At 47.0% G+C, this 20,564-nt stretch overlaps 1 protein-coding gene across 1 annotated transcript in view; it reads left to right on the forward strand.

Annotated features, from left to right (window-relative positions):
* The window catches only part of DDX55 (DEAD-box helicase 55), a 345,960-nt gene extending 344,509 nt beyond the window's left edge, over positions 1-1,451 (forward strand). The window contains exon 14 of the mRNA XM_069619685.1: positions 590-1,451. Coding sequence (XP_069475786.1) covers positions 590-751 — 162 coding nt within the window. The 3' untranslated portion in view covers positions 752-1,451. The remainder of the gene's footprint in view (positions 1-589) is intronic.
* Positions 1,452-20,564: the final 19,113 nt, after the last annotated feature.

Here is a 20,564-nt window from a genome sequence, read left to right on the forward strand (position 1 = left end):
CCTGACTGCTCTGCCACACTACCAGGTTCCTGTGCCTAGTGCACAATGATACTAAGAGTTGGATATACAAACCACTGGGATAACTTACTAAAGTCTTACTGCCAGTAGGACTTTAGGAAAACTCTACCATAAGGTTATTCGTTTTTTGGTACTTATTTACTGCAGTAAAAAAAATGCAAATGTAATTCTGTTACAAATACATCCTAAAGCATTAACACATATGGAATGGAACCTGCAGAGTTACTATAGATGAATAAGTGGTGTCTTTCTCCCTTGGAAGATCCCTCAATTTCTCTACTTGAGAATACTCTTGGTAAACATTGTGGTCCTTGATTTGAAAAGCATGGACCCACCCTTGGATAATTAAGCAAATCAGAATGTTCAATTGGCTAAACAGTAATTCATTATGTGTGTTTAAAGGCCTGCAATATTGGTCAACAGTAAGGAAATCATACATTTCTGAAAGAACCAGCAGGCTGACAATTGTTACGGTGGACGAGTTTGCACTGCTCTAAGAAATGCCCGTAGTGTCATTTTTGTCTGTCCCTTGTTATACAAGTTTACATTTTTTTATATCCCCTCTTTGTAGGGCTCGGACATCGAGGATGCAGACATGAGTGAGTTGCTTAACGACACAAGACTTTTAAAGAAGTTGAAGAAGGGTAAAATCAGTGAAGAAGAGTTTGAAAAACAGCTGACTGGTGAAAAGGGAGATGCGAGCAAAGACAATGATTCAGAGACTTCAGAATGAGGAAACAGAAAGAGGAAACAAGAACCTGCCTTTACATTGCTTCTCTATTTCATTTCCAGAAAGCCGGTTATACATTGTTCTGTACCAGCCATCAACTTTCGTGTGGTCTGGTTAGCTGGCTCTATGAGTCAATGGAACCAAAGTGGGACTCACCAAGCTATGTTATCACTTCTGAGGAAAGATGGCAGTGTACAAACGTAATAACTCCCATTCCACCTCACCCTAAATGCAGTCTGGCATTGCAATATTGCAGATTTGTTGAGGTTTACTCTTTTAAATAAAACCTTGACTTAAGATTCTACTCTAATTGAGCGGTGATAAGAAAGTTGATCAAATTATCAAACCTACTCAAACCATTTGTCTTAAGCCAGTTATAGTGATACATAACACATACCATGGTGCTACTCATTGCCCCACAGGAGTCGCTCAGAGAGCAGTATTTAAGTAAGTATTTAATTTTAGAATGGCTGCTTGGAAGGTGAGAGAGGGTGCTGTGAAACAAATAGTCATAATGGATGAGGTGGCTTGGTGTGTTAATTATTATATGAAATGTAAAAAAATGTGCTAACAGGAGGTCGCCTATTCAAATCCCAACTGGGTCATGTCAACGTTTCATACTTCGAAGGGCAATAAATTAAGGGCCTTTCTGTTTATATGAAAGAACACCTGTTATTAAAAGTGTTATTTTTAATTAACAAAACTAGTCTAATTTGTTGTCCTTCAATTTCTATGGTTTGAACCACACTCAGTAGCTTTTACAAACTATTTTTCTTTTTTAGCCAACATACATAAATGCCTCCTTTTAGTAGGAACCACAATACTACTAAAGTTTGGTGGTGTTAAAACAGGTACATTTTTAAACTAGGTATCTGTTGAAACATTTTAATATACAATTGTGTTTGCGTTTGTTTGGGATTAAACCAGGAGGTGGTCAAAGACTGCCTTCTAGTACATATCAGCAAGCTTATTTCATATTTAATGTGGTACAGCATGTATATTCTGAAAGGAATATTGGATAGAGTTATTTCTCCCACCTCCGCATACTTAAGCAAACACAAACGATTTTAGAAATATAACACAGGGGCGGTGCGTGCTTGGTGCCAAAAGAGAAGGATGCTAGCCTCTACAGCTCTCGGTGAAGGGCCCCTGTATATATACCATAATCCTGCATTAAAACTAATCCTGACCCCAAAAATATGCTCAAGTGGGTACAGAAGGTTGGAGCATGCGCTTATTATATAGCAAACACTGATGCCTTCCGATTACCAAGAAATCCTTGCTGGAGTCCGCGAGGCTGGCTCCGAACATTTCCCCAAGCAAGATGGCAGCCGCAAGGTGAAAAGGAAGGATAAGACTGCATGGTTAAGGCTTTTGGCGCCACCCCACCCAGCATTCTCCTTATACCGAAGGGGACTGCTGATGGTCATCAGCAGTGGATCCTGGCGAGGGAAGCTCTGGGAGGAGTTTAGAAAACCGGACTTGTGCCCTAGCAGAAGATAGCATCCTGTATTATGAAGCAGAGAAAAGGTGGCAGTCTGCAGCCAAATTGAAGAGCCATGCAATTTGTGAGAGGTGCCCTATGTCAACCGTTACCAATGAGATCAGGAGGTGTAGTCAAGGGGCGGTTGTTAACAGATTTGGCTGTAAGGTCAGACTGCGGAAAGGTTCACATACCTCAAACTGCAATAGGGATCACACACAGCCCACCGGCATTGATAGAGGGAAAGGTGATGATTGATTGAAAGTGCACCATGCCTGACATTAGAGCTGATTGTAAGCAAAGCTTGTGGGTGCCTGGAATGCAGGTGGAATGGCCTCACAAATAGCAGGAGGACCTAATAATGATACATACATAGCCGCCTTGGGGTGTGTATCCCACGATACAGAGTTGTAATTGAGGGCTAGATCTGGCTGTGTAGTAAAGAATGCAATGCAAGTGAGGAAGCAGAGGGAGCATGAGTCACATTGCAGGGATCAGTACTATAGGCAATGTTGGACTGGCATGCTTGTGACTGCTGACTGTAATGATCGTTTGACCTCTCATCTGGGGAACTCAGGAAGGTAATAGTCATAAGACTTCATATAACTTCAGTGCAGGGAATCTGATTTTCAAAAGTACTATCACATTACAGAAGAAACGAAGGGATTCTGAAGACCGTAAGGACTCATCCCAGTTGGTATAATACCCTCCCTACGTAGACCTCTGGACCTCTAGTTATGTTAAGTTGATATATACTGCGCACCAATGCCATTCTCTCCAGGCGCTCGCGTCTCTCTGTAAGGCAAAGTGGATTGGGTTGATTGGGGGGGGAGAGAGGTATAGAATAGATGTTGTGCTCATCTGTTGCTGTATGCAGAACCAGGAGCAGCTGGTGTCTGCGCTTTCTGGGTGTGCTTTGTTTTGTGCACTGGTGCTTTTTGTGTGCGGAAGGGCTGAATCCAGTGTTTCAGTTGTTTTGTGTCAGACATTATTGGTAGGTTTTGTAAATTGGTTTGATGAGCGATGTGCGGTTTGAGTGTTTTGGTGGGGTTGTCTCACTAGCCCTCTGGGTGTGTGTAGTAGGTGAGTGGTGTGGGAGTGTGGAAGAGGGAAAAGGGCGATGGTTAGTGGGCTTTGGGTTGTCTGGATATTATCACGGTCTTGTTTCTTTCCGTGGTTATTTTATGTCTTGTTTTAATTGTTCTGGGCGTACAGTTTGTCAAAGCGGGTATTGTATGAGGTTGAGGTGGCCTGCTCATGGTGGTGGTTGTTGTATAGTTGCTCTAAGTTTCTTTGCGAGTTGAATAGCCACGTTTTTAGTTTCATGAAAGTTAGGTGGCTTCCTTCGTTCTCATTTCCTTTGCAATGGAGTTCCATGGTTTGGCTTTCAGATGGGAGAAGGCAGTTCCTTCACATTTTCTTTTCTTATAGTGTCTTGTTTCTATTTGGAGTTCCATGCTAGTTCTTAAATCTGTTCTCGGTTGGTATCTGGTGATTTTTGCTTGGAGGAATTAATCTCCTTGGCCATGTAGTGATGTATGGGTAATGCAGAGGGCTTTGTTATTTATGCTTTTCTTTACTGGTAACCAGTGTAGATGTCAGAGTTGGTGTGATGTGTTCTTTTCTATTTAGTCTCAGGAGTAGTTTTGCTGCAATATTTTGGATGCGTTTTAGTTTGTTGGTGAGCCATTCAGGCATTCCTAGGCAGAGACGTTTTGTGTAATACCAAGGAAATTATCACAATGGTTCTGTGTGGGAAATTGTGATAAGGGAGGATATCTCTAATTAACCATAGGAGATAGTAGCATTTATTTGCTATTGCATTGATTTGGGGTTTGAGTGAGACCCAGTATCCATGAGTATTCCCAGTTTTTGTATCAATGTTGATGACACTTGGGTTTCCATGCTCGTGGGCCAGATGAGGGATGCATGTGTTTGATTGTCCTCTTGTGGGGAGATCATTATTTCTGTTCTGGTTGTGTTTAATTTGAGATTGTTGTTTGCCATCCAGGTGTTTTATGTCAGTGAGGCGTGTATTGAGGGCGTTGTCCGGGTCGTGGTCACTGATTATCTTGAAGATGGGTTGGTTGTTTACGTAGTTGTAAGTGGTCAGCTCATGGGTTTGAAGGACCTTCATTGTGGGGTCACATAAACGTTGAAGAGTGGTGGTGAGAGGCTTGATCTTTGTGGTACGCCTCAGGCGATACCTTTTGTGTTTAATGTAAATGAAAAAATTTCAGGCATTGTAGTGCGGTGCTTCGAATACCAGATTCTTCCAGTCTCTTGATTAGTGTTGTGTGGTTGATCATGTCGAAAGCAGCCGATATGTCCAGTAGTATGAGGGCCGATTGGGTAGTGTTATCCATGTTTATTTTTAGGTCGTCCTATATGGAGAGGGATGCTGATTTGGTTCCTCTCATGGGTCTGAAGCCAACCTGGGATTGGTCAAGTACTCCGTTGCTTTCTATGTGATTGAGTAGCTCTTTGTAGAAGTGGTTCTCCAAGTTTTTCACTGGGTATGGCAGGTTTGGCATGGGTCTGTTGTTGGCAGGGTCATCTGTTTTTCACATCTCGTCTTTTAGGAGGGTTTTGATGTACACTGATATGAATGATTTTGGTACTATTCCTGTTTTTTCTGATAGATTCATTAGTGGTCGAGTGAAGTGGGCTGGTGTTTTGTGTGAGTAGCTTTTAGTAGATATCTGGTGGGCATGGGTTGCTGGGGGATTTGGAGGAGATAAATTGATGGATGTCCAGAAATCAACTGCAGCTGAATGCAGCGAAAACCGAGTTTATTCTGTTTGTATGTAAGAAACAGGTGGCAGCTGTAAGGAAATCTTTTGTCCCCTATATGCTTGGAGAGAAACTTCAATTCTCCACCAAGATAAAGAACCTGGGATGTATGTGGTACGAGAATCTGGGTAGTGATGCACAGGTGGGGGCAAAAGTTCAATCCGTATATCATTCATAGCGGATGCTCCGACGGATTATACCATACATCCCCAAAGAAGACCATGCAGTAGTGGTTGCAGCCATGACAAACGCCCAAATAGACTATTGCAATAGTTTGATGGGTGCCTCAGCTAAACAACTGCACAGACTTCAGCAGGTCCAAAATGTAGCAGTTAGACTGATTGGCAGTCTGAGGAGAGTAAATCATGTGTCGCCTCCCCCGGTAGAACACTTCACTGGCTAACAGTCAAGGACCATATCAAATTTAAGGTTGCTTGTATTATCTTTAAGTGTTTAAAGGGACTGGCCCGAATGATCTAAGCAACAAAATTTGTTTTTATAGACCAGTGAGGACTTTAAGATCAAGGGACCAACTACTGCTAAGTAGCCTCTGGTCAGTATTCGTCACTCGAGGTGACGGGAGATTTGCAGTTTGTGGACCCAAACAATGGAACAAGATACTGCAAAAGATCAGGGAATGCCAGACACTTGTTCAGTTTCGGAAGGCCTTGAAAGCCTTTCTGTTTAGTCACCCAGTAGTTTGATCTTTAGGTACATGAAAATGAACGAGCGACTTGAATTACTTTTATGTCTCTCCCATTCACAACTGTAGCTCCATCTGCACCTCAATACAGTTAAGTCCTTCGTGGGTGATTACAAATACACAAATCAAATCAAAATCAAATCTGTACTGCGGGGGCAGCAGTCGAACATCCATCCCTGCAGAAAATACAGTCTAGTGTGTGTCGAGCTCTGTGAGTGGGTCCGTTCACCATTTGTTTGAGATGAAGGGTATCCGGTGGGTAATCTAAAAGTGGAAAGTTGTTTTACCAACTTGATTAAACAAATATAGCTATACAGCTATCTACAATAAACAAATATGCACAACTCCGGCTCCCAAAATAATTCAGCGGTCTCGGGGGCTAACCACTCTAGTGTCAGACCGCCGGCAGAGATGGAGGTAATGCATTTAACTCTGAAATATTAACAGCAATTAGGGAGTTTCTAGTGATGCAAAGTGACTTGGTGGGGATTGAGGTCTTGTTGCTGTGCCAGGACCTGTGCAAAGTATCTTCTAGAATTACTGAGACAAGGATATCACTGGCAGGGTACACAAACATTTAAAGTCCCAGTGAGGAGATCTAACTTGAACTGAGGGCAGAGGAAGCCGAGAGGAGTGCAAGATGTACATATTTTAGGGTGGTTGTCGCCCAGAAGATTCCAAAGATCCCTTACACTGAAGATTACCTTGAAAAGTGGCTCAAGGGTCACCTGAAATTCAAAGCGGTCATCTACATTTGTGATAGTAAGCCCACAGGTTGGCAGGCAGAAAGCCCTCATCTGGATGAATGATTCCTTAAATATAGAACTTCGAGGCCAGAGATGTGATATTACAGGCTTTCTGGGGAAGAGATTATTTCAGGCTCTGATGAGGTTCAATTTTCCCAGAGTACAAATTGGCAGTTCAGAAACAAAGATGATCTTGAAGACATGGAACGAAAACTGTGTAACCTGCAATGCATGGTTTTCTATCATCTAAACTTAAATTCTGACAGAAGATAGCTCCTGTTTCTTAGATTCACCACAGGATGCATGGGCCTGGCACTGGGTCGAACGGCAGAGCAAAAAGTGAAAGAAGAGATCATGAAACACCTAATGGGAAGGTTCATATTGATTTGGAAGCGGCGAGTGATGATCAGCCCTACATAAGCTCCCAGTCATGGCGATGGAGGAGAAAATTGAAGCGCAGATGCCAGTGTCAAACGACAGACATGATTGTAGATTGAACTATGTGTGATCTTTTCCTGTTGATAGTAATCGTGATTTGTGTCTAACTTATTTCAAATGTGAACTGTGGATTTTGGTAGGTGCGATGCTGATTTGGCTCAAAGTTAGAGGTGCTAGGCGTGGGTTGGACAGATCTAGATAATAGGAGAACTAACTCTGTTCCCCGACTCAAAGGACACACATCAGGATAGTGAAATGATTGTGTTTGTGTTGTTTACATTGTTCCAGGGATACACTTTAGGCAGCTATTTGGCTGGATGTAGCATTTAGTGCAATAGGATTGCACTAGAGATATGGGTCATCTGGAGAAGGGACATGGCTAAGTGTAAAGGGGTAAATCTACATGATTTCATTCAAATTCATTACCATTAAAATTGGTTTCCTTTTGCTTCTAGTTCCCCTGCGGGCGGATGGAAAAGAAAACTTGGTGAATTTGGTTATTAATTCAAGGGAAAGTTCTAATTCTTAGCTTTGAAGGTTCTATTATAGCTGCACACTTGAGTACACAAACAAGGGATGTCAGTGTAGTGTAATGGGAGAAACATGAGTATCTCTCGTTCATATACAGGGGCATACAGAAGGAGTGACGAATGGAAATATTGTTGTATCTTTCAGACTGTAATGCCTTAAATTATTTAAGTCACATGGAATGTCCAGGGCTCAATGACAGGGTGAAGAGTACTAGGAATAGTTGCTATTTGGTTATAAGACAAATCCATAAGGATTTATAGATGTCCAAATGTCTGCCAGTATTGTAATAGATGTTGTACCATCATAAGGAACTGTTATGGACTATAAATAAATGTTTGATTTGTTTTATGTATTTTATGTATTCTCGCTGGATATCAATTTGCACTGTCAGTTTTATGAATCTATATAAGAACTGCACTTTTGATACGGATACCATATGATGCATCTCGATAGCACTTCTTCAGGAGACTTCCCTGAGTAAAGTACACTGGCCTGGTAGGGGAATGGACATTGTAAGGAAAGCATGGTATCAAACAGTGAAGACTGACGAGTGCACAGTTCAAGGGTGTTTATTGAACTTCAATTAGGTTTGAAAAGTGCCTATCTAAAGATGGTAGCAAGTTACGACCATCAAATAATAAAGAATGCAGTCCTAGTAGTCTAATCAAAATAAAAGGGCCTATACTAATAAACCTATTGCCAATCCTTACTTCTAAATACAAATGGTGTGGCAAACAATGTTATACAAAAGAAAAGTGTTGTCGCGCCTTCAAACACTTGTGTATAGGCGCGTTACAAATGCCATATATCATATCATATCAAGAAATGATATGTCAGGATAGTTGAGCCGTTAGCTTCCATTCTCCACGTTTTCAGCACGGGAAGAGGCGGCACACTCAAGCTTAGCACATACTCTGGCTTTTCTAGCACAAAGATGCAGTTCAAAATCTCAGCATCCGGACCTTCTTTACCAAAGTCTTTTTGCCATTCAAAGTCTCTTATTTCAGAGGGTCTGATGCGACAAACATTCAAAGTTATTTTCTCTTCAGGATTCTCCTATGCACAACTTCTCTGCTGATTCACTGTTCACCTCGGGTCCCCCTCTGCCGGGCTCAGACCCACTTTAACACAAAACCTTCAATTGGTCGCCCTCCGCCGGGCTCAGACCACATTTATCTAATTTTCCAAACTTTCTTTACTGCATCAAAATCAAAGACATTCGACTGAGCACAGGATTTTGATTCAAAATTCTTTTGTTCTCTTCTCAATATATTCCTTTTAACTTTTACTTTTGCCACTTCTCAGTTGGACAATTTACAGAGACCTTTGATTGAGCACCCACGTGGTGCCGGACCACTCTGTCAAAGGTATCGAATCAAAGCCTCTTCAAAGTTCAAACGCTCATCAGCAATTCAACTTTACCTGCGTCTTTTATCACATGCGTTTTAACAATGTTCATTCCAGCGCTCGCCATACAATGTTGCTGCTTGCGACCTTGGCTTGAACACGGACTGGTCTTGTATTGGTCTTTTCCAACTCACCGGCTGTGTTGATTTTCACTAACGCTGCTTTGTTCATGGAGCCAAGGACGGTAGCACGGCGGCTGCTGCTTCTCCCCACCTTGATTATTGACGCGCAAGGGCCCTGTGTATCTCCAACACACAATACAGGATTTTTCAGCCTGGTTTCCTAGTCTTATGCTTTCTAATATCGAGGGCTCTTGAAAGTAACAGTTTCTTGTCGGAAAGGTCAAGGGCACTTCCCTGCTTGCGATACATTCCTGTTTTTCCGTTTTTCTTCTCTCATTGAGCTGCCATCTCAAAAATGCTGTTTCCTCGTGTGCTTTGCCTCGCTCTGAGTGTGCTTTCTTGCTCTGCCTTTTAACCATGTGGGGAAGCTTAATGGAAGTCAGGTGTCAGTAATTGCCTGACCCTTGTATTGGGACACGTCAGGTATACTGCTCGGGTGTCTCTTTTCTCCCAGAGCCAGCAGTCAGTGTGAAAGTGTATGTGCAGGAAAACAGGGTGTGGGGGGATAGAGTTCCTACGTATCTGATAGGATGGGGTAAAGGTGTTAAAGGAAAGTGGATACCGTGTCTCACCATCTGGCGTCCCACTCCTACTCTCCGAAGTCCCCTCACCCAGGTGATCCTCCTGCACTGGGCCACCCCCCGGAACTGGATCCAAAAGCGATGGGCATGTCTTGGCCACCTGGGTGAGAGATCCTTGGGGGACTAGTGGGTGAGGTGAGACACCTTCTGGTTTCTCACAACATTTATATATGATTTTGCTTGCAGGATTAGGAACATGTGATATAGCTGAGAGTTATGGGGCTGGGATTGATACAGTACTGGTAGTGGCTGCAAAACGGATTCCAAGGGTTTGGAAAACATGGAAGAAACAGTTGTTGGTTGGTTTTGCAGACATTGTTAAGCTATGAGAAGTTCATGATGCAAAAGCAGAAACGTTAAGGCGATTACTTGGAAATGTGGGGACCATTTAAGGAACTGGGATTTCCTTTCTAGTTGAGACTTAAAAATGAGACGGGTATAGGCATAATGAGATTGCACATGTGGGTGTTAGTTGTGTGTGACTGTGCGTTGTGTAGTGTGGTTGGTGTTCATATATTCTGCCTTTGGTTCTGTTTAATAACAAGGTATGGGCTCGGTAGTTTATGATAGCCATGAATCAAATGATTTTGTGAGAGTGGGCAGGCAAAGCTTTCGTATTCCCTTAATAAGATTATCCCTTGATTTACTGTAATTCACGTTCCTTCTGAGCCTATATGCAAATGAATACATTTTTTTTTTAATTCCTCTTATGCCAGATGGGTGTTAATATGTACATCAAATCAGGTTCTATTGCAGATGGATAAACACTTTCTGGAGGACCAAGGGAAGATAGCTAGAATTGTAGGGAATGTAAAAAGGACCTATAACGTTCATACTGAGGATTTCTTCATGGAGGTAATGGATACATGTGTGCAGTATAGAGATGACCTATGGATTTCAATTGTGTTTTTGATGTTGAACCTGACAGTTCATTCCAGCTGATGCACCCATGGAGGAAGGCCTCAGATTCCTTACAACAGGTTGAGGGAAGTTTTCTAGTTACTCACACACAAATATATGATTAATATGTGAAAATAGATGTATGGTTGACTGGGAGGGAAACGTGCAAGTGCTGTAAAATGGAATAGCTGGAGTATCTCTGACCATTCTCCACTTCCGCTTGCTCTAAACTTGGGGTTCAGTAGGGCTCCTCTTCTAACCTAGCGCCTTAGTGCTGGTGAGTTACTTTATGTAGCACACCTGGGGGGGATACAGGGACAAGTCAAAGGGCCTCATTACGACCCAGGCGGACTTCGCGGTGCTAAATGCACCGCGAAGCATGGCGGAAAGCCGCCGATAGCGCCATGGGGGTTGGCGGATTTACCGCCCCATTCCGACCTCGGCGGAGCGGTAAATCCCCAATCCCCATTCTGCCCTTCCCCATTCCCATTTTCGCCCCATAGGGTATAATGGGAGTGGGGAAGGAGTTAATTACGCCACCGTAAAATACGGTGGCGTAATTAACAACGAGGTCCCGTAGCGCCATGGTTTTCTCCGGCTGGTAAAACCAGGCGGAGAAAACCTCCATGGCGCTACGGGAACTCGTAGTATGGCGGAGAGGTACGCCATGCACTACGCTGGCGTAATACCCTCTCCGCCAGGGTCCTAATGAGGCCCAAAGAATAGAATTTAAACAAGGCAGGAGGTGGATGCTGGGATGACCTGGGAGGTGTTTAAAGTGGTGATGAGCGAATTATATAATTCAACATCTTATGGGGTAAGGAACATCTTTTTGAAAGACCTACTTAGGATTGAGGATGAAATCAGGGAACTAGAAAAGAAAGCCTATTGGTTTAATACGGACAGGTTGGTTGAGGAGAAGATAACATTGGAAAATGGGCAGCAGAGACTACAATCTCAACAATATGAAGCCTTCAGAGCCAAAATTCATGAAGACTGGGGTCAATCTTGTAGAACACTGGTGTGGCTCATATGGAAAAATATATCCAGCCAGGTCAGTGAGAGATGGAGCAGGAGTACTTCATAATACACAGCATGCCATTTAAACAATTTTTAGTACATATTACCAAACGTTGTATCTCCAACTACCACTAACAGATAGTGAGCAAATACTGGAATTCCTTCTGGAAGTGGATATCGAACAGCTTGATAAAGGAAATGGTGACAATAAATGATCAAATATCCAGGCAAGAAATTAAATTAGCCATCGATGGTCTTTCGAGGGGATTGGGTCCTCCGACATATTCCATATCTATGACATGTAATCACCACAGCTGTGCTGCTTCGGAAACTTTTTTCGGCGTCTGCGTCCTGCGTCGATGACGTCGATGCGCCGTCGTCGAGGACCTCCTCCGACGTCATCCGATGTGATAAGTAGGACGCACGACGCCCGTAGCCTCAGTTCCGTTTTTTCCGCGAACGTGTTGCTTCGTGTTTCTCGGTTTAAACGCCTCGACTCTTTGGAGTTCTGTTCTTCTCGGTTCTTCGAACCTGTTCATTTTGTGAAAATCCTTCAGAAGATGTCTTCTACTTCGTCTTCGACCCCGCGTCCGGGTTTCAAGAAGTGCGGGGTGTGTGGGTCCAAGATGTCGGTGACGGACTCGCACGACGCCTGCCTCTGGTGCCTCGGGGAGGCCCACGACACGGATGACTGTATCGACTGCCAGTCGCTCACGTCCAAAGCCTTACGCGAACGTAAGAAGAAGTTGTCGGTAGGTCGGGTGTCCAAGCCCCGGAAGTCGAAGTCTGCGGGGCTTTCGACGGATGATTCGAGGGGTGACTCTCCGTGTCATCGTCGGAAGTCTCGTGGGTCTCCTTCTAGGAGTCGGTCTCGCCACTCCTCAGCCTCTTCGAGGCATTCTCGGAAGCGCCGACACCGGTCGTCTTCCAGGTCCTCTTCGGAGGACTCTGCCCGGCACGTCGCTTACCCCTCCAGCCGTGCGACGCCGGAGGAATGGGCTTCCTTCGGGAAGAAGATGCTGGCGATTCTTGAGTCGCAGGGTACTCAGCCGTCTGCGCCCCCGAGTGGGGTTGGTCGTGTGAGGTCGAGAGACACCGCTCGCAAGAGTGGTCGGCACGAGTCACGGGAGAGGTCCCGTTCGGACAAGGGGACTCCTTCTCGACGTACCCGTTCCAGGTCCCGGTCCTCGACGCGTTCGAGACCGTGTGCACCTGTGAGGTCTTCGAAGAAGGCATCGACGTCAAGGGCGTCGACAGGCTTTCTCGAGGCTCTGGCTCCGAGGAAGTCGTCGATGCCGTCGACGCTCAGGTCGTCGAGGGACACGCTCGGGGCTCCGGCCTCGAGGGCTGTGTCGACGCCGCCGATTCTGGAGGCGCTGCATCTGACGTCGACGCCGATCCTCTCGGCGCCGATGCCGGTTCTCTCGACGCTGGCGCCGATTCGCTCGACGCCATCGACGCCTTTCGTGTCGGAGGTACCCTGTGGCACGGGTGGACCCCCTAGGAAGGCTCTGGTTAAGAGCAAGCACTCTAGGGTGCCTTCTTTTCGCCACCTGGACTATATTTCAGAGGCGGATGAGGATTCTGATGGCCTGGTTCCTAGTCAGGTTCCGGATGAAATTGTCTCGGGCCATAGTCAGTTTGACGAGTTGAGACAGTCACTGCATGATGCCAGTGGACTGGACACTTCTCCGGAGGTGGAGTTTTGTAGGCCTGAGCCTGGCTCTCATGCTGATTCCTCGTACCGGCGCCTTATGGCTAGGGTTTCTGAGTACTTGGGATGGTCTGCTCCCCCAGGGGAGTTTGTGCAGGATGATCTGACGGACATCCTTGATGTTGGTCCCCCAACTGACCCGGTTCTGCCGTTCCATATGGCTTTACAGAGAAGGGTGGCGGCGGCTTGGACTGCTCCGGAGAGTCTCCCGGCGGTGGGCAGATCCTTGTCGCGAAAATACCGTCCAGCCAGTGGCGACCCCTGCTACTTGACCAGGCACCCCACTCCGGAGAGTTTGGTGGTGCAGGCGGCCACGGCCCCGGCGAAGCAGGCGTCGTACCCTACCATCCCTCCTGATAGGGATGACAAACGTTTTGATGGCTGGGCGAAGAAAGTGTTTTCTTCTGGTGGTATGGCGCTTCAGGCGGCCAACTCCATTTGTGCCTTGTCGCGTTTCATGCACACTCTGTGGAACTGTGTTGCGTTAGCGGCTGAACATATTCCCGAAGGGGATGAACGGGATGGTTTCCTTGCTATGGTCCAGGATGGTAAGGATGCCATGTGTGAGTATGTTCAGTCGGGTTTGGACTTAGCTGAATGCGTCAGTAGGTCCAGGTCGGCGAGCACCGTGATACGCAGGTTTGCGTGGTTGCGGAAGTCGGGGTTTGCTCCGGATGTGCAGTCCCGGCTCCTCAACATGCCCTTTGACGGTGAGCACCTTTTTGGCAGCAAGGCTGACGAGAGCCTTGAGAGGTTGCAGACCTCGAAAGCTGCAGCGAAGTCGTTGGGCGCTGCAGTTCGCCAACCTCTGCCTTTTCGTCCTAGGGGACAGCAGTGGAGGGGTGGTTCCTTTCGCTATTACTCGTCCTTCAGTAAAGCGAGAGGAGCTGGCAGTCAAAGAGGCCAACGCAGGGGTACCAGAGGTGGACGACAGGGTACGCGTGGTGCCAAGGCCGCTCGGGCAGTTGCCTCTTTGCCCTCAGGTAACGCCGCAGCCGCTCCCACTCAGTCATGAGGCCATGTCCCATGGTTCGCCGGTTGGGGGAAGGCTGGCGCAGCATCTTGTAGAGTGGCAAGCCATTACTTCAGATGTGTGTGTTCTGGAGATCATAACCCACGGCTGTCTTCCCTTTCGGCACAGGCCTCACGACGACAATCCACCGGGGAACCTCTCTTTGCGGTGTCCGGATCCGCTCCTTGCGCAGGAAATTCAAGCCCTGCTGGAGAAAGGCGCCATAGAACTGGTGCCTGTAGCGGAGAGGAACAAGGGATGGTATTCCCCTTATTTTTTGATTTCCAAGAAAGACGGGGGATTAAGACCCATCATGGACTTGCGCGGTTTGAACAAACTCCTCAGGAAGGACAAGTTCAAGATGGTTACTCTCTCTCAAGTCCTCAAGGCCCTTCGGCTTCAGGACTGGTTGGTGTCACTCGACCTCAAGGATGCTTACTTCCATGTGCCGATCCATCCCAAGCACAAGAAGTACCTGAGGTTCGCGGTTGGCGACTCGCACTTTCAGTTTCGGGTCCTGCCGTTCGGATTGACCTCCGCCCCGAGGGTTTTCACCAAGCTCATGGTGGTGGTGGCAGCGCATCTCAGGCAAGGGGGGATTCACGTCTACCCCTACCTGGACGATTGGTTGATCAGGGGGAGCTCTCCCGAGCAAGTCCTGGATCATCTGTCGGTCAGCTGTCGCTCCCTTCACAGGCTGGGCTTCTCCCTCAATTTAAAGAAGTCCCATTTGACGCCAACACAGCGGCTCCAGTACATCGGAGCAGTGCTCGACACTTCCCTGGGGCAGTGTTTTCCTCCCCAGGTGAGGGCTCTTCACATTCAGCAGATGGTGCACAAGTTTCAGCATGCCCAGACGCTCCCAGCGTTCGAGTTCTTGAGGTTGCTCGGCCTCATGGCATCCTGCATTCTTCTGGTGCCAGAGACTCGCCTGCGGATGAGATCTTTGCAGTGGGCACTCAAGATGCAATGGTCGCAGTCCTCCGGCAGGATGTCGGACTCGATTCAGGTGCCGTCCTCGGTCGCCCGGGACCTTCTGTGGTGGGCCATCGAAGGCAACTTGATGAAGGGGGCTCCATTTTGGCTTCCCTGGCCGGAGGTGACGATCGTGACGGATGCATCCCTCACGGGATGGGGAGCTCATGCCAACGGGCTGACAGTCAGCGGTCGTTGGTCTCCGTCGGAGTCCAGACTCCATATCAATCTGTTGGAGCTGAGGGCCGTCAGGCTAGCCCTGAAGGCTTTTCTGCCGTCTGTGCGAGGGAAGAATGTCCTGATCCTGACGGACAACACAGTGGCCATGCACTACCTCAACAAAAAGGGGGGGCAGGGTCACTTCCTCTGTGCAGGGAGGCGATGCAGCTCGAGTTCTGGGCCATCCAGCAGGAAGTTTCGATCTCGGCAGTTCATCTGGCCGGAGCCGAAAACGTGACGGCGGACACTCTGAGCAGGCAGAGCACGATCTCTCACGAGTGGGAGTTGGCTCAGGAGATTCTCCTGGAGATCTTCGCCCTTTGGGGGTCCCTTCAAGTGGATCTCTTCGCCTCCAGTGTCAACCGGAAGTGCGAAAGGTTTTGCTCGCGGGAATTTCCTCCAAAAGGAGCCTTAGGAGACACGTTCGTGGTGGAGCGGTCATTCCCGCTGCTGTACGCGTTTCCTCTAGTCCCCGTCATCCCGCAAGTGCTGCGGAGGTTACGGAAGTTCGCTTCCCGGTGATCCTCATTGCTCCGGCGTGGGCTCGGAGGACGTGGTACCAGGACCTTCTCGACTTGTCCATCTGCCCTCCACGTCGTCTTCCCTACCGAGACGATCTGCTCTCACGGGAGGGGGGTCAGGTTCTCCATCCAGAGGTCAGATCCCTCAACCTTCTGAGAGGTTGAGGTATAAGGATTGGGACCTCCCTGAAGACGTGATGGAGGTGTTGCTTTCGGCCCGGAGGCCAGCAACAAAGTCTTTGTACCGTTGCCGTTGGCGTAAGTTCTGCGACTGGTGCAGAGTTCAGAATGTAGATCCTTTTGCATGTGACATCCCCATGGTTCTGTCCTTTTTACTTTCTTTGGCCCACAGGGGCTTGCAAGTGGGTACCATTAAAGGTTACCTGGCGGCACTGTCCGTCTTTAAGCGCTCGTCTGAAGAGTGTTCTTACTTTAAAATCCCTTTAATTTCACAGTTTCTGAAAGGGCTCACTAATGTGTTCCCTCCGTCACCTTTCCTGGTGCCTGGTTGGGATTTAAACCTTGTTCTTAGGTTTCTTATGGGTGCTCCGTTTGAGCCTTTACATTCTTGCCCTTTGAGGCTGTTAACTCTGAAAACTGTGTTTTTAGTTGCGGTTACTTCCGCTCGCTGTAACGCTCACCTGATTCTCGCAGAGGCGCCGGTCTTGACTGGGCGACTACCGTATCTTCAAAGGTGATGTGTAGCACCCGGTTGGCTCTTTGGGCTGGACCTCTGTGCACTGTATGCCTGACGTGAAGAGTAAGATGTCTGCAGATAGAAAATATGGGGTTAATGAACTGGGGTTATTGGGGTGTCCCCATCTCTTTCCTCTTCTCCTCTCCTGAAGACCCCCAAAGGTTAACGCTCTCACCTTAGGTAAGTGAATGCCGAGCTCTCCATCTGCCTCGGGGCAGGGTGCTGTAACCAGTTTCTTCACTGGATAGGTAGCGCAGGCCTCTTGACTTCAGAGGACTGCTGTCCGTCGTTTACTGCACGAACGGTAAGTTTCGAGTAATTCAAATGTCTTTAAAGTCTTTAATAATGATGTCTCTTGTTTTGCAGGGTTCCGGCAATGGCGGATGACGGGCTGAAGTGAGTTGAAGATGGAGCCCGTGTGATGAATAAAAGCGCCTGGAAGCACGTAAGTAAGCGCTTGTTGCCTGCTTCACGATGCGCTCTAGCTGTCTTTTTATTTTGCAGGTACAAGTTCGGAGCGGCTGCAGGGTGCCGGAATACCCACTGGGTTAGATGTGGAAAGGAGTAATGGCACGTGAGTATTAAAGTTCCCCAATGTCTTTAAACGCACCTTGTTTTGTCTTTCAGATGCGGGATGCAGCGCCGACGGTCTCCGGAGCGTGCGAAGAGTTGGTAAGCTTTTGTCTTTCAGATGCCGGAATGCAGTGTGAAGACCTCCGGAGCGCACAAAGAGTAGGTAAGCCTTTGCCTTTCAGATGCCGGAATGCTAACCTGTTCTTTCTTGTCTTTATAGGTGTTGCTGAAGACTGGATTCAGGATGGTAAGCCTTTTTCCTTAGGCCCAGGACCGGATGCAGAAGACACGATGAGCGTTCTGCTGCAGAGGGTGCAGAATAACGCAAAGCAAGATTCATCCACCGGGTGTGGTTTAAATAGCCTCCTGTAGTGCTTAGGTGTCTCCTTCCACAGCCACGCCTAGGTAAGAAAAGAGTTCCTGCTTTCCAGAAGAGTTCCAGTGTTCTGAATCTAGGGAGTGGCTCCAGCCCCACCCAACAGGAAAAGTAGTTCCAAACAGAAGGGGATCAGAGGCTCAACTGGCAGGCAAGTAAGCAGCATGGTCTGCTGCAGGTAAGTCCACCCAAGCATTATGAGCCCGGCGCTTCCAGCGCTGGGACTGGGCATATTTATGAGCCTGGTGCCACTGGCGCCAGGACTGGGTCCAAAAGGTCCCAATTGGGACTGGTTGGCACTCGGAACCTGGGTTATGGATCTGCTTCCAAGGGAGTTGGGAAAACCCTGACCTTTTGGAAGCAGAAATAATGACAGTACCCCCCCTCAAGGCCCCTCCCAAACCGGGCTTCTCCGGGGGTTTTGGCTTGTCAGGAAATGTTCGGTGAAATCTTTTGATTAGGCGAGGAGCGTGGACATATTCAGCAGGTTCCCAGGATCTCTCTTGGGGGCCGTAGCCTTTCCAGTCAATTAGGTAGAATAGTTTAGATTTGGAGATCTTGGAGTCCATAATACTTTTGACTTCAAACTCGAGTTCTCCATCAACTAGGATAGGTTTTGGAGATTTGGTTAGTCGGGTTTGAGGTTGCACGGGTTTTAATAGAGAGACGTGGAAGACCGGATGTATCTTCATGTGCGGGGGCAAGTCCAACTTGACCGCTACTGGGTTTACTATGGTAGTGATGGAATAGGGACCAAGGTATCTTGGGTTGAATGTGCGTGGCCCTTTTAGAGATAGATATTTGGTGGATAACCAGACTTGATCCCCTACTTGATAGTGAGGGGCTTCCTTCCGATGTTGATCTGCTCCTTTCTTGTATTGTTCTTTAGCCCTTTGAAGGTGAGAAACAGCTTCCTTAAAGGCTTGGGTGATTGTAGAATGCAGGTAGTCCACTGCTGGTGTTTCAAGATCTTGGAGGGGATCCAACTCCGAGGTTCGAGGGTGACTGCCGTACAAAAGAAAAAACGGGGTTTTCCTAGTTCCCGAATGGACAGAGTTATTGTAGGCATATTCGGCTATCCAAAGGATATCTTTCCAAGTTTTTTCAGTTTGTTGCAGCATGCAGCGTAAATACTGTTCCAGAGTTTGATTGGTCCTCTCGGTTTGTCCGTCGGTCTGAGGGTGGTGACTGGTCGATAATCTCACATCAATTTGAGCCGACCGACAGCAACTTCGCCAAAAATGAGAAATAAATTGACTACCTCGATCCGAAATTAGAACCGAAGGAAAACCGTGCAGTCGGACGATGTTTTCGAGAAATTCTCGGGCCAGAGTTGCTGCCGTTGGCAAGCCTTTGAGCGGAATGAAATGCGCCATCTTGGAGAATAAGTCCACGATTACTAGAATCGTATTGTATCCGGAGCATGGAGGTAGATCAGTGATGAAGTCCATAGAAAGCGTATGCCAAGGGCAAGGTGGGATGTCAATAGGGCGTAAGAGGCCTGCTGGTCTTTCCTTTTGACTCTTGTTTTGGGCGCATACTCCACAGGACATTATAAAGTCTCTGATTTCTTTTTTCCAAGACGGCCACCAGAAGTAGCGCTTGATCTTTTCTGAGGTCTTGGCCATACCGGGATGACCTTCCATTAAAGAGTCGTGATAACAAGAGATTACTTTTTTCTGTAAATCTGTGCTGGGTAGGTATAATCGTTCTTGGAAATACAATAAGTTGTCCTTTACTGCAAAGTCCTTTCCCTGCAGATGCCAATTCTGTATGTCTGCTGGAGTTACAAGTTGCCTGGCTTTATCCTTAACTTCCTCTATGGATTCTGTGGCGATTACACCCAGAATTCTTTGTTCGGGAATGATTGGTACAGGTTTAGGGTTGATCAAGTGTTCTTCCACTCCCATCCGAGAAAGGGCATCAGCTTTACCGTTCTTTGTACCAGGTCGATAGGTAATTATGAAGTCAAACTCGGCAAAGAAAAATGCCCAACGGAGTTGTCTAGAGGATTGGGCTTTTGCGGTTTTCAAATATTGCAGGTTTCGGTGATCCGTAATCACAGTAACGGTGTGTCGGGCCCCCAGCAGATAATGCCGCCAAGCCTTAAAGGCAGACTTGATAGCCAGAAGTTCCTTGTCAGTAATCGTGTAATTGATTTCAGGGGGCGAGAATTTGCGGGACCAAAATGCCACGGGATGCAACTGATTGGTTACCGGGTCCTTTTGTGATAGAACTGCCCCCATGGCAAGGCTTGAAGCATCAGTTTCCACGATGTAGGGGAGTTCGGGGCGAGGGTGTTTTAAGATTGGTGCAGAGATAAATTTAGTCTTCAAATCCTGGAAAGCTTGTTCCGCCTCGGTAGACCATTCAAAACGTTTGTTTTTCTTTAACAAGGCAGTGATGGGCTGGACTATCCGAGAGAATTCGGGGATAAACCTGCGGTAAAAGTTAGCGAAGCCTAACATGCTTTGCACACCTTTTACGGAGGATGGTGATGGCCATTTGAGAACTGCATCGACCTTCTTTGAATCCATACGCACTCCGCCAGGTGATAATATGAATCCCAAGAATTCAACTTCAGTCACGTTGAAAACACATTTTTCCAACTTAGCGAAAAGTTTGTGTTGACGCAATCTTTCGAGGACCATTTTCACGTGTTTCCGATGTTCAGATTCCGATGAAGAATAAACGAGAATGTCGTCAATGTAAACAACAACACACACATCTATGAGCTCTCTGAGGACATCGTTCATAAAATATTGAAAGGCGGCCGGGGCATTGCAAAGTCCGAAGGGCATGACCTGATATTCAAATAGCCCATACTTGGTGCGGAAGGCCGTCTTCCATTCATCGCCCTCTTTTACTCGTACCAAGTGGTAAGCTCCTCTAAGATCCAGCTTTGTATATATGCATGCTTTTCTGACTTGGTCCAGGAGTTCAGGGATCAAAGGTAACGGATATCTATTCTTAACGGTGATCTGGTTCAGGGAGCGATAATCAAT

Source organism: Ambystoma mexicanum, chromosome 10 (assembly GCF_040938575.1).
Source record: "Ambystoma mexicanum isolate Mex_15411 chromosome 10, UKY_AmexF1_1, whole genome shotgun sequence".
In the NCBI taxonomy this organism is placed as follows: domain Eukaryota; kingdom Metazoa; phylum Chordata; class Amphibia; order Caudata; family Ambystomatidae; genus Ambystoma; species Ambystoma mexicanum.